The following is a 14,221-nucleotide window of genomic DNA, read 5'->3' as shown; positions in this document are numbered from 1 at the left end:
ACAGCAAGAAGTCTTTCTGTGTGGAGTTTGCATGTTCTCCCCGTGTTTGCGTTGGTTTTCTCCGGGTACTCCGGCTTCCTGCCACAGTCCAAAGACATCCAGTTAGTGGGGATAGGTTAATTGGAAACTCTAAATTTCCCGTAGGTGTGAGTGCAAATGGTTGTCTGTCTGTATGTGTTAGCCCTGCAGCAGACTGGCGACCTCTCCAGGGTCCAGGACCCTGAAAAGGATAAGCGGAAGAGAATGGCTGGATGGTTATTCTTTTATTCATTGTACTCTAGAATTTATAACCATTTATTTTTTTTATTTATAATATAAAACAGTGTTCAGTTCTTATTAGTGTTCTCGGAAAGTGGAGTATTTGCTTACATAATATACATAATTGGCTTTTTAATCCATTTTCTGACATTTAATTCTAGAAAGTGACAGAAGATATGTTAATACGAGTTTAAGTGCTGCTTAATAGATCATTTAGATGTTTTCTTGAATCATGTGGGTGCCACTGGTCTTGGAACCAAGTGAAACTATCTCAGCCAGTCTACAATAAATATTTGTGAAGGCAGATACTTTAAGGAGGACATTAGGCCGGATTAAAGGGGTGTTTGTGGCATGTGTATCCTGTGTTTTGAGGGGGGCTGTGGTAACAGTTTTCAAGCTGCTGCTATTATTAGATGGTACATACTGATGCTGACCAGCCCACCATTAAACAAATAAAACACAACAACACATACAGGCTCACACAAACACAAAACACAGAAATGGGACATCTAGACAGCCAACTGCAGCCTTATAAGGTTTGTGATTTTGAGCTGCATCCCAGTATGCTAGATAACGGTGCCAGAGCCATATTTAGCCTGCAGGCTGCTGTCTGCACACACTGCCATGTGCCTTGGGTAGATCTGAACTGACTGCTGATGCAGCCAGGCCATCACCTGTGGTCTGGTGCATGGCACCGCTTGTGTGTAGCAGGGCTGTCAGGCAGAGCTTCGGATCACCGCAGCTGCAGGATCCTCAGATCATTCGTCCAACACGAAATCTCTCCATCTGATCCATCACTCGGGGTCCTGCTTTCTCTTTCTTGGATGATTAAATGATAATGGGATTGTTTCTTTTCAATCCTTCAGGGTTACAGCTCTTTTGAGAATGAACTGTTGATCTAAAGTCATATTTTTGTAAATAAATGTATGAATGAACAACCAGACAGCAAAGACCACAAAGAACAGCAAAATGATACAATCTTGAGCATCGTTATTTAAAGAAAATTAGTAAATTAGTAGTTAGTTGTGTAAAATGGTATGCGGGCCTTCATAAACCATCTTCTGATTGAATTTTGTCTTTAATGGCACTTAAATATCAGCAGATAGTCTAATCTTTGCTTTTAATAATAATAATGGATTGCATTTATATAGCGCTTTTCAAGACCCTCAAAGCACTTTACAATTCTGCTATTCATTCACTCTCACATTCACACACTGGTGGAGGCAGCTACAGTTGTAGCCACAGCTGCCCTGTGATAGAACTTGGCATATTTGCTCGACTCAGCATTTAAGTTGAATAGAAATAGTATTTTCTTAATGTTTGGATTAAAACTTGATGGAATGACCCCACTGTTTTTGTTTTGTCTTGTAAAAATGCAAAAGTTCTAAGTTCAGCTGAGAGAAGTACCGGGCTTTGACAGTATAACTTTGTAAGAGTGAGTCAATATAGAATCCAAATGAAAAATCTCATAGGCCTAGCTGTACATCTGTAAGCCACTTGGCAACCCGCCATCGGAAAAGCTCCTCCTGTAATGCTACAGCTCTGTTGTCACTGCTACTCTGTTCATCATAGTCAATTTGTTAATGGTTTTTTGCCTCCAGGTTTCCACAGTTTCATATCCTTGCCTTATGCTTTTTACAAATTTGTGCCAGACAGTGAATTGAAATTACATTGTGTGAGTGAAGCACAAAAAAGAAATGTGCTAAAAAACCAACTAAAAATAGATGGACAACAGATCCTCTGTTTTAACATAAACCTTATAACTTTATACTAGTTTACTGTATACATCATATTGTGGAACTGAAATATGCTTTTCTGATTAGCTGTTGATGTCAGCACGCTGTGCTCTGGGCTGAAATGGCAGAAGTGGAGAACTACTGTGGCGCTGAACCAGACAGTTTCTACCCTGGCCTCTGCATGTGCTGGGTTTGTGCTTTGTCCCAAGAAATGGCAAATAGCACAGCTGAGGTTGAAGCGTGTGCCTGATTTATTTATAGGCTTTTTAAACAAAGATGAATGAATTGGCACAGAACTGCTAGCATTGTAAAACTGCGTTTTAGAAAAACACACTTTCATTGACAAGGAAAGATAAATCAAGTTTTGTCCATTGGAAGGCAGTGGAAGTTTGTCTTAAATGTGACTCTCAGTATAAACAAATAAAACAGTAAAAAAAATTCTGAGAAAAGTCAGAATTATGACTTTAATCTCAGAATAATGACTTTTTCCTCAGAATTATTTTTTCTCAGAATTCTGAGAAAAAATAAGCTATAGAAAAACTTGATGCTTTTCTACAGCTTATAACTACTCTGTTTACAGTCTTTGCTGGTTTTATTGGTGCACCATGTTGAAAATGGATACAAATAAACAGACAGTTTGTACTTAGCCAGTGTTACCATACCATGCATCTGCAACCCAGTGTAGAAACTGTGTGGTCAGTGCAGCTTATACTTTTCCACTGCTGCCATTTGAGCCCAGAGCTCAGTTGGCACTCTCCGCCCCTCATTTGTCTCAGAGAAGGTGACAGATAAGTAGCCAGACACCCTCTCCCCACAGCCCTGCCTTTGCCACATCTTATTAGAGAACCACCAAAGGAACTGGTCAAACAAGAATCCTCCCTCTCTTATCTTTACATCCAGATTCAGCACCATAACTAAGACAGCAGCCACTGAGGGAGGTGTGGGTGGTGGGGTTTTTTGGGGGATGTTTGGAGGGGGTTGTTTTCACAGTGCTAACAAGCTCCTCGTGGAGAAAGAGCGGTGTGAGGACAGCAGGTATAGGGAATGCAAATACAAACGGGTATAGAGAGTTGATGGGAGGCTGAATGGATGAGGAGAGAGACATGCTTAAAAAAATGGAGAAAACGATGCCAGTGCAAACATTTTGAAAAGATTCAGGGAAGGAGCTGGAGAAATGTTAGAAAGGAGTGTAAGAAAAATGACAAAATCTGCAACAAAAAAACCCAACAAAAAAAATCGTCTTAAAAATACATAAGTCTAAGGTGAGGTTGGCGATATAAATAATGCAAGAAGGGATTTGGCTCCAAAGCTTTTTGGGCAGTGTGGCTAAAGTGCACACAGTTGGGGTGACAAGCCACTCCTCCACCCCATTCCCTTTTACATTTGTTAAGCGGCTTATAGAAAGGCAGGAAATCTGCTAACACAACGATTCATTGTTTCTTCTTTATCTTCATATCACTATGATTCACCTGCTGCAGTAATCAAAGCATCACACTGCGACATGTTTAATCAGGATGCTCTATCAGAGGATCCGCGGGGCACTGGGAACTGCAACTAAATGTACTTTACTTTCTTAGTGGAACATTCATATCAGACGGTGAAATATGCCCTGAACATCAGCCACAGGTCAAATGTTTCTGGGTTTTTTCATAACGTTCACAGTAAGCACACTGCACTTTATTGCTGTTGTGTAACCTAATGGAGACCGTATTTTATAAAATCAGCATCGTGTTGAATTCAGTAAGACTAATGCGGTGAAAGTGTTTTGTTGAGATCACAGACGACTAAGACAGAGTTGTTTTCCCTGGACTGTGGAAAGGTGTAACCAGTTTAGTGTACAACACATCAAAGCTACTTCAAGGTTTGACATCTTGTACATACCTTTTTTGTAATGAGTTATCTATTCTGCCCATTTTCACCCAGAGAAATGCCCTCACTGGATATTTTGTCTTTTTCAGACCACTCTCTGTAAACCTTTGAAATGGTTAAATATATGAATCCCATACAGGACAACAAAGACATAGATTTAGTGTCTGCTTTCCAGAATATCAATAAGAAGTTTTTCAGAATTATAGCTATTATTTGATTAACAAAAATAAAAGCTGGTCAACACTTAAGTTTAATGGTTCTCAGTTCTAGAATATGTGAACGCTGATTCTAGGGGAACGATGTCACAGAATTTTTTTAACATTGATGGAAACACGCTGTGTCCTGGCATTACACACTGAAGGCCAGTTTGGCTCTGTCTGATTCAGCTCAGTAGGTGACATTGATTGAATGCTCATTGGTAATCACATTCATTGCCTAGCAGTGTCAGGGAAGAAGAAAACCTGATTAGCTTTTACAAGTTGATAAAAGTAAAGGCAAGCAGCCTAATGAGTCACAGTCAGGAACTGAGTTCCAGCCATCAATCCATCCTGATGCTTAACTGGGTCTGGATCGCAGGGAAGCAGTCTAAGCGGGAGCATCCTTAGTCCCTCTGCCTAACCGGTCCTCCAAGAGGGACACAAGCTGCCCAAGAAAGAAGGAAAAAGAGCGTTATCTGTCCAGCATGTGCTCTGTGTGTCCCGGAGCCACTTCTGGTAGAGAGCGATCCAGGACAGTCACCTAGAGGCTTTCTAGTCTGATGTCCAAACATTATTTTGGTCACTACCCAGATGAGGGCAGAAATGTGAAAAGCAAAAAGGTAGTGCACTACAGATCAAATACAAGGCTAATACCACAAAATACCACAAAAGGAAATGCTTTCTTCTACTTTTTCACAGTTTTTAAATCTCAGATAAACATATCTCCAGACCCGGGCAATAAAACTCATATCCAGCAGTATCTCACAGAGTCAGATACCACTGGATATATACCAGCCCTTCAAATTCAGGGTAGCAGTTGCCTCAGTGGCAGAAAAAAAGATATCTGCAAAGCTCATTCAAATAGTGCTGACCAACCAAGCTAACACGCTTGAGTGAAAGGATTTCAGATATCGCAGCATGTGTTCACATTGTTGTAGGCTGGTAGCTTTAGGAGGCTCATCTGACAAGACCTCCTTCTGTACGTCTATGAGTGGATTGTGGGCACACTGCTGGTTCAGTCCTTTCTTTGTCTGCATTGCCTGTGTGTATTTCTGCCTCAAACAAATAATAAAAAAAAATGCAACAAGCAAACTAAAAACAGATTCGAGTGTACCTGAGCTCTGCAGAAGGCGATGGATTTGTTGATGCTGTCATAAAAGAGAGCGGGAAACACCCATAACCACCAAGCCAAACTTTTCAGAGAGCTTTACAAGCAATTTTGAACTGATGTCCTCGCATTACTTGATACGCAGCTGTACATTGTGTTTTTCTATCTTGGGAGAGGATAACATGTATGAGAAAGTGTGTTTTCAGACCCCAGGCCTTTGTTCTTTTTTCGCTGACTCTTGTTTGGCTTCCCTTTCCATCTCATTAGTTGAGTTCACAGTGCTTTCCAGTGCCAGTGAGAGGATGATGATTATGCTTAGAGGAACTTTGGCTCTTCCAAGTCATGTGGGCGCTCATCTCCAGTCACTTGTAGAGCGATAACTGCATAATTCATGTCTGGATTGTCTCACGTGCACTCTGTGAACAGCTCGGTATGAACCGGAAGCAGAATTTTATAGTTAGAAATGTGCCACAGGATGCAAAGTTAATAAGAAGCATGCAACCTGAAGAGATTCATTACTTCAATTTACCCTGGTACTTATTGTGTCATATTTCCTATTTCTTTGCTGCCTGCATCTCTCAGACCTCGTGTCCTGCTGTCATTAACATGTGGTTTTGGTGACCAAATGGAGTAAAAAAAAAATCAGTCCAAATAGAAATGAAGCCAGGATGCATTAAAGGTCTGGTCAAAATGCTAATGTGGAAGTTGATGTGCGGACAGGCCCTAAGTGTTCAATATGAGAACAAATTATTCCATCAGTAATTTGGTTTCCTCTGTAACAGCAGTCTACAACTCATTAATACTAAACAGTTTCATTTTGCACATATTCTTCAGGATTCTATTTTTATTTCCTAATGACATTTTTTGCCATTGTTGTTTTTGCAACAACCATGTTGATGCAATAACAGTATTATGGAAAAAAAGTCTCTCATTTCTTTATTCTTTCTATGGATGATGGGAAATGGGTGCAGCTATTTACTGAAATATGTGCAACGATATATGGAAATACCGCATAGAAGGCAAAAAGAGTTTATACAATTCTAATGAGCCTAAACGTCAATATTTGGTATGACCTTCTTCATTCCTCAACACAGACTGAACTGTTTTATTAATTTACGTAGTCTTCTGGAATAGTTCTCCAGGCTTTTTGAAATACATTGAAAGTTTTCCTTCGGATGTAGATTATTCCAATCTCTGTCAAGATGATCCCACACTGCTATTGGGGTCCAGGCTCTGGGGGATGAGAGTCCATGACCGATAGTGTTTAATTTTGAGTTATTATATCCGGGTATGTTTTTACTGCACTGGCAGTATGTTTGGGATCATTGTCATGCTTAAAAACCAAAGCCTTTGCTAATCAGATACTTTCCAGATGATATTAATTGGTGGATCAAACTCTGGTAGTACTTTTATGCATTTCAATTCCATCAATTCTGATAAGATTGTCAACACTATTGGCAGAAAAACAGCCCAAACCATGACAGAGCCTCTACCGTGCTCTACAGATGTCTTTAGGCACTGTTATACCTCCCTCCTGATATCCTCTGTACATACCTGCTCCCACCGATTTTCAGTGCAGTTCTTGTGTAGTTTGGCATACCTCAGCATTTTCTGTTTCCCTTTCTTAAGAGAATAGTCACTAACAGCATTTCTGATGCAGCACCCCTAGACACCTAGCCTGTTACTAATCGCTTTGCTTTTATTGAGAATTACCGCAACACGACTTTTAAAGTCTATTAATCATGTTTTAAATAGGAAGTAATGTATTAACCAACTTATACTAAAAAGAAAAACTGGACAAAGGCTGGTGAAGGCACGACAAAGCTCTACAACACTGTTGTCATGTTGTCAGAAGTGCTTGTTAGAAAAATAACATTGAAAATAATTTAAAGAAAATTAACTCCAGTAAATCTGGTAACAAAAGAATGATACAGAATGGTAGAGCTACAGTAATGGGCTACAATATTAACATTGTTTTCTCTTCTTCTCTTCTTGTTTCCATCAAGCATCAAGATGGTTCTGATGTGGACCAGTGGTGACACCTTTAAAACGGGGTACTTCCTCCTCACCCAGGCTCCGGTGCAGTTCTGGATTTGCGGCCTGCTGCAGGTCTTCGTGGACATCACCATCCTCTTCCAGGTTTACTACTACAGCCGCTACCCGCAGAAACCAGTGTCACACACAGTTTCTCACACCACCAGTGCCAAAGCCCTCTGAGAACATCGGCATAATCTCTGAGGACACTACAAAGCAGCAGCGAGGAAGGCCTTATCGAGGCACTGTGGAAATGTATAAACACACACGCACCAAAGCATCTTGAGATGATGTAGGCTGCTGCTCCCCCTCACCTCCTAGTATAAATGAAGACTCCAACGCACTCATAAATAAGGCAAAGATACACAGACACCAGGTGGTGGCAATGTCTCCAGTGATACCCGAAGGACACTTGTTACACACAACGTCAGCCTGTTTTATTTATTGTCCTCTTGACTTATCAAAGCGGCCCAATGCATGCTAATAGGAATGCAAACGTCTCTGAGAATACACCTTGAGTCATCCTGTGCATGTGGAGAATATTATGCACACACAGCACATGAACATCCAGCGTATGCAAACTGCAGATGCACGCACTGAAATCAGTGCTCAAGGAAAAGTGGACCAGCTTGTGTCGTCCTCAAGATGAATGTTGCTTGGAACTTCTGCCTTAAAGCACCCACATTTTCAACATGGATTGCTGCATTGCCAGTAATGTGTTACAAATCAATCAAAACAAAAAAAAAGAAATGTTAATATACAGCATTGCTGAATGTACATTTGTTGTTGTTTTTTCCCAACACAGTGGAGGAATGCCAGTCAGTCTCCTGCTTGTTGGGCGACATATGCTGTCATACTCAATCTTGCACGACAAAAATACAGAAAAGCAAAGTCACCAAATGAAGAAAACTCCTCACGTTTGGTCATGAATGTGAGTGGCCTTGAGACTAGCAAAAAGTTGAGCGACTTAGCCTTTGTAAGCAAATGCCAAGACTTTTATACTAAAGCCCTTGACGACATTTTATATATATTTCCATCATTTCCAAAACGTCCTAAATAAATGCTCAAAGATGTGTTAACATCATTAAACTTATCCTGCGAGCCTACAACTGCGCTTCATAAAGGTAAAGGAATAATTTAAGCTGCCAGCATGATGCAGCCAATTTTCTATGTGTGGGACTAGCAGCTGAATCATAGCTCGAGGCGCTAGTTTAGCTTCGCATTCAGTCTGAACTCATCTTTATGATGACGACCGCATTTAAAGTCGCATCATGGGCTTAATTTAGTGATGTTTGCGGCTTCTGTTTCATTTTGAACATCATCCTACATTCATGCTATAACTGCAGGATAACAAGAAGCTGTTTTTCTGTCCTGAATTGGATCATGTTTTATTCTAAGGCCTCGTGACAGCTTTGCATTCACCACAATAGACTAGATTTTCTGTTTCTGTTGTGTTGCAAGCAAGTCTCGCCAACTGACGGCCAGAAGCTGAGCGCTCTAAAGCTTTTTCAAATTATATTATTTTTACATTTGCTTGCAGCTTGATGCCAATATTTCACTGAGACTTGTGTGACAAAAAACAAACAAGAGCACTCAGAAAGCGCAGCTCCCTCCGAAGAGCAAGGGCTAAAATGTTTTTATTACAATATGCTGACGTCAGCCTGTTACGGCATTGTTGTGAGGTGTTATAGTGAAAGAAATATGTGCGTTATACAGCTTTCTCCATGTCTTTTTATGTGATAAAGTATGATATGGTTTCAAGAAACTGGAATCTGGAGCAGGCACATCCTGTTACAGCACCACGTTCAAATTCATCAAGCTCTTTAGACCGATCCATTCTTTTACAAACATGTGTAAAAGCACACGGCGTGGATAGGTGTTTGATTTTATACACCTGTGGTAATGGCACTGAACACACTCGAATTCAAACGTTACTTTTGTCCATATCGTCTATCTTGCTGTGGCATTGAGATCCATCGATCTGCGCTAGACTGTGATTGTATAAAAAAGACAAACTTTGTTGAGTTTGATGATGACCACTATCAGGAGGCTGCTGCTAGAAATGCTCTGCTGCTGCTTGGTTCCTTCCTGAAATCAGAATCATGGATGCCCTAAAGTGGCTCGTGATGCTGTGCCACTCCTAATTGTACAATCATAATCCATAACATATCTAAAAACTGAGCTACATCAATCCCACATAGCAAAATTGGTATGGCCCAGATCTGGCCCACACAATGGGCTTACACATGGCCCACATACCGCAGAGAATGACGGCCCTTTGGTTTGCCAGAGGTGGCACACATGGGCCAGCACAAGGCCAGTTGCAGACACACTGGTGGTCCTGTGCCAAAGGGCCGTCATTCTTTGCGCTATGTTGGCCATGTGTAAGTTGTGTGCAGCCACAGGCCAGTTGCAGACACACTGTCAAGCCATGTAATAACAACATGTGCTGGAACATGGTAGCATGAAAAGAAATATGACAAAACTCTGTTCATACAGTGAATGGACTAATTCTGATATAGAGCTTTTCTACTTTCCCGGATTACTCATAGTGCTCTATACAACATGACGCATTCACTCTGCCATGACACCAGTTAGTCAGAAGTGCCAGCTTGATGCCGGATCCAGGGAAGACCTGTTTTCTATGAGCCTGGGCCACATACACCAAACCACAATCGGGCCAGATGTGGCATGCCATCACATAAATAGTGCCATCTACACCAGGCCTGGCCCATACCACTTACTATGCCAGAAGTCAGCCAGCAGTGCCGGCTTGACACCAGATCTGGCCCAGACCTGTCTGCTATGTGGGATGATTTTAAGCCATTCTGAAATAAACCAACAATGACATAGAGCTTCATAGAGCCCCATTCATTCTAAATTATTTCACAAGTAGTCCCTATGAAACCAGAGCTCCCATGAATGGGAGTTCTCAGTGTTATTAGAATTTTTTCTTTTTTAAATGTTCGGGATTGACCAGTAAGTGTAAGTGCACAAACATCATTTCGCTCCTTACAGCAATAATAACGTTAAATACATTTTATGAAAAGGTTTTTATGCAGGACCAAGTCGATATGTTCTGTGAGCGGTGTTGTTCACAAAGCCCAAGCTGTAATAAACTGGAATTATGCCTTAAAGAGATGAACTTCACAGACTCACAGTTCAGAATTTGCTCAGCTAAGATCGTACCTCTTCCTCATATTGGCTGCAGAAAGCACTGACTGGCCAGTTTATCATTTATGACAAATCCAATAACATCCTTTAATATCCCCCCTGCTCATGACCCCACATCATTGTGAGGTCCTCTGTGAGGGCAGGTTCTACTCATCGTTTTGTCATATGAAATTCATTTCCTGTTAAACGCAGAGGCAGCCATATGATTTTTTTTTCTTTGTGTTACTGTTGTTGTTTTGTCATTTCTCTCTGAGGAGGAATGCCAGACCATAAGGTGCACGACTGTCAGCCCTTCAGTGACCTGTGTACCACAGCAGACCTGTCCTCGTCTTCAAAAAGAACAAAACTGCAACAAAAATAAATCTTTGTGTTCTGCCGAGAAACGACTATTCTCTGCTTCTTCTTTTTATAAACACGTTGGGTGAGAATCGGGTACTGAGGGATCGGTGGGGGTATTTTTTTATGTTTACATCTTTTTAGCTTACGTATTTATTTTGTCCTTTTTTATATTAACTCTTCAGGTGCCAGTGTAAGATTGCCTGTTCTCTGTCCCGACAGTGCTGAGCCCGAGTGTGTTGTGTGAGTTAATGTGAGATACCTGACAGGGTCCTGTTGTGCGAAACAAGATTAAACTGACCTCGGAGTTCCACTTCTGTGACTGTTTCACTGCACGTGATGATTTATCTTTGTTTGCTCCGTGTTTTGTATCTTTTTGCTCATTTGTCATGTGAACGTGTTTTCATGTTTTTGTTTGTTACTATACCAAAAATATCATTCTGTAAGTATGTTTATTATGTGTTTTTGTTTTTTTTACCCTAGTACAGCGATTTATGTCTCTATTTTTTTTATCCATTTTCCTTTTAAACTGGCCACACACCTGTAGTTCCTGAGGCTGTTTAAACCCACCCAGTATTGTCAAGCATTTAATGTGGCATTGTCCCCCAATAAAAAGGACTCAGACAAACTCTTGCGCCATGTCTTTACTTATTGTTTTTTTTTCTTTTTGATGGAGATGTTTTTGGGACTTGTGACAACATCCGTCGTTGCTCTGATCAACAGTGTCGCTCTGGCAGGCATCAGTTGTCAAAGGAGGTGTAAGCCCACCAGCCGTGGTCCTTCTTTGGGCTTTGGGCACATGCCATCTGAAGCAATAATAAAAACATAAATCGTAATGTGCTTGGCTTTCCACACGGAGCTCTCTGCAGGCACAGAGAGGAGGCACAACAAAGATAAGAGTCACCAAACAAAAAAGGATCAAAAAGATGGATTTGAAAAAATGTTTTCTAATCCAGATTCACATTCAAAATGTGTTCCTATTTATGCCTTTCACTGCACCACATATGTCTCTCATAGATTAGGCCTGATTCATGCACACACACATATGTATTGTATATATAAACTGAAATGACACATGGACCATAACTGACAGAAATGTGTTTGAAACTTATCTAATTTAAACTCAAAGGTCAGGACCTCATACACACAGGCCTGGAAATAAAATTCTTTGTTTTCAGTGCCTCTGGAATTTGAGTGAATGTGAGAGAAAGAGGCTTCCCTTTGTGATAAATACTGAAAACATACGAGGCACTCACTTTTGAAACTCCTCTAGGGCCTTGTGTTGTGAACGTTGTCGCATCAAACCTCTTCACAAGTGCACCGCTGCGTCAAACCGCCACAGACAGGTGGCTTCTTACCAGGGTACTCCTCTAAGATTCAGTTTATCTGCATGGAATGAATATATTTTAAATAAAGTGACTGCGCTGCTTCACAGAGAGCCACTCAAGAGCTTTTTGAATGTGAGTGGTGGTGTTCACAAGCAGCATGGCTATTGTTCAGTGCTGGAGATAACAATTGGCCCAGGTATTAGAATGCCTATAGAGCAGTAATAGGATATAAAGTGGGCCAATTATGGTTTCCTATACTGTTACAGTGGTAGATACTCATTTCAAACAAAATGACAAATAATGAGGTTTGCCTACTGACAAGTTGTCCATATTAGCTGCAATCTCAACTGTCAGACTGCTTTAAAGGCACTGTTTCCAACCTTTTCTGTTCTATTAGACTATTAGCTATAGATTATAGTTTTTATAGATCTAAAATATGGATTGGACATCACTGTGACATCACCCATTAGTTTTGAAGCTTCTACTTTAGTGTTTTGACCACAGTCATGTCAAATTTTTTTGGACTGATGAAAGGTGGAATGCTAATTTATCAGTTAATGTTAGCTAGCTTGTTAGCAAGCTGTATTCTTGAACGGTATCAGTGCAGCACACAGAAAGCACCAGGCTAATAAAACATGAGAATTTTACTCACCAAAACTGAAGCCCAAATTTCTGGGATGGTCAGTTAACAAGACAATCGGTCATGTAGTAGCTCGTCCGCAATCGCTCTCAATTCACAGGTTATTACAACCAACTGGTTAAACTACAGGAATGTTTATGAGACATAAACCCCTGATTGACCTCTAATTTCCTACTTCTAATTTCAGACAAACCTGAGGATATTATGTTAAGCTTTATAGTTTGTCTTGCATATAAACACAACCATATCCATAATCACATACTGTGTATGCTACCATTGTATATAGTGTATTATCTTACTTATATTATATATGTATGTATTTTATTTTTATTTTTTTGTATTTTCCTTCTGATATCTGTACCTGAGCTGAGGTAACGCAAAAATTTCCCTGTCGTGGGATCAATAAAGTCTCATCTTATCTTATCTTATTACCTTGGCCTCCAGTAACACTGTGAGAAATATTGGAACCATTTTTAATGTGCATATCAAACTATGTAGGACTGCTTTCTTCAATTTACACAATATCTCTAAAAGTAGACACATCCTGTTTCAGAATGATCCCATAAAACTAGTGCATTTATAACGTCTTGCTGGACTACTGTAATTTATTATTATCAGGCTGTCCCAAAATTCCCTAAAAAGCCTTCAGCTGATCCAGAATCTTACAGTGAGTACAGACAGGGACAAGAAAGAGTATATTTTGCACATATTGGCTCCTCTTTGCTGGCCACCTGTTAAATCCAGAAACAACTTTAAAATCATTGTCCTAAATTAAAAAATCTTAAAGAGCTCATAGTACTGTATCACCCCAATAGAGGACTTTGCACCTCACACCACAGGCTTACTTGTGGTTCCTAGAGTATTTAAAAGTAAAATGGGAGGCAGAGCCTTCAGCCCTCACAAGAGGCCCCTCCAGCGCTGGGTGGGGGGGCCTTTTGTAAATTTTTGCCCCTGCCCCAACAGATTCTAGAATCACCAACTGGCTGCACTGTAAGACGAATAAATCCATTGAAAATGATGAACATGACCTCGCCATTGACCGTGAGCACACTATGAGTGACGACCCATTGGGTGATTATTGTGTGCAACTTTGATTAGAGCGATCCTTGAGACGTGTTGACTTTTGACCAGGATATTTCCTTCAACGCACATATTAAACAAATATGCAAGATTGCTTTCTTCCATTTGCGCAACATCTCTAAAGTTAGAAATATCCTGTCTCAGAGTGACGCTGAAAAACTAGTTCATGCATTTATTACTTCCAGGCTGGACTACTGTAATTCATTATTATCAGGATGTCCAAAAAACTCACTGAAAAGCCTTCAGCTAATCCAAAATGCTGCAGCAAGAGTCCTGACAGGGACTAGAAAGAGAGAGCATATTTCTCCTGTTTTGGCTTCCCTTCATTGGCTTCCTGTTAAAATGAATTCAAAATCCTGCTCCTCACATACAAGGTCTTAAATAATCAGGCCCCATCTTATCTTAATGACCTTGTAGTACCATATCACCCTATTAGAGCACTTCGCTCTCGCTCTGCAGGC

General features: G+C 40.5%; 1 protein-coding gene and 1 long non-coding RNA gene across 3 annotated transcripts in view; one reads left to right on the top strand and one right to left on the bottom strand.

Annotated features, from left to right (window-relative positions):
- slc66a2 (solute carrier family 66 member 2) overlaps positions 1-10,659 on the top strand; it is a 35,830-nt gene extending 25,171 nt beyond the window's left edge. For both annotated transcript variants that reach the window (XM_085262375.1, XM_085262376.1), the window contains one exon: positions 7,175-10,659. In XM_085262375.1, coding sequence (XP_085118501.1) covers positions 7,175-7,385 — 211 coding nt within the window. In that variant the 3' untranslated portion in view covers positions 7,386-10,659. The remainder of the gene's footprint in view (positions 1-7,174) is intronic.
- Positions 10,660-11,331: 672 nt separating this feature from the next.
- On the bottom strand, positions 11,332-13,038 carry LOC146549730 (uncharacterized). Its single transcript, XR_014890412.1, has 3 exons — positions 12,693-13,038; positions 11,969-12,098; positions 11,332-11,518 (listed from the first exon to the last, which is right to left on the bottom strand). It is a non-coding gene; the product is annotated as an uncharacterized LOC146549730 (long non-coding RNA).
- Positions 13,039-14,221: the final 1,183 nt, after the last annotated feature.

Source organism: Mchenga conophoros, linkage group LG22 (assembly GCF_057382185.1).
Source record: "Mchenga conophoros isolate Kocher_MC1m ecotype Shallow Benthic linkage group LG22, M_conophoros_male_GT1.1, whole genome shotgun sequence".
NCBI classification, from domain to species: domain Eukaryota; kingdom Metazoa; phylum Chordata; class Actinopteri; order Cichliformes; family Cichlidae; genus Mchenga; species Mchenga conophoros.
The sequence above is the reverse complement of the archived record's forward strand: the minus strand, read 5'-3'. Positions and strand labels throughout refer to the sequence as shown.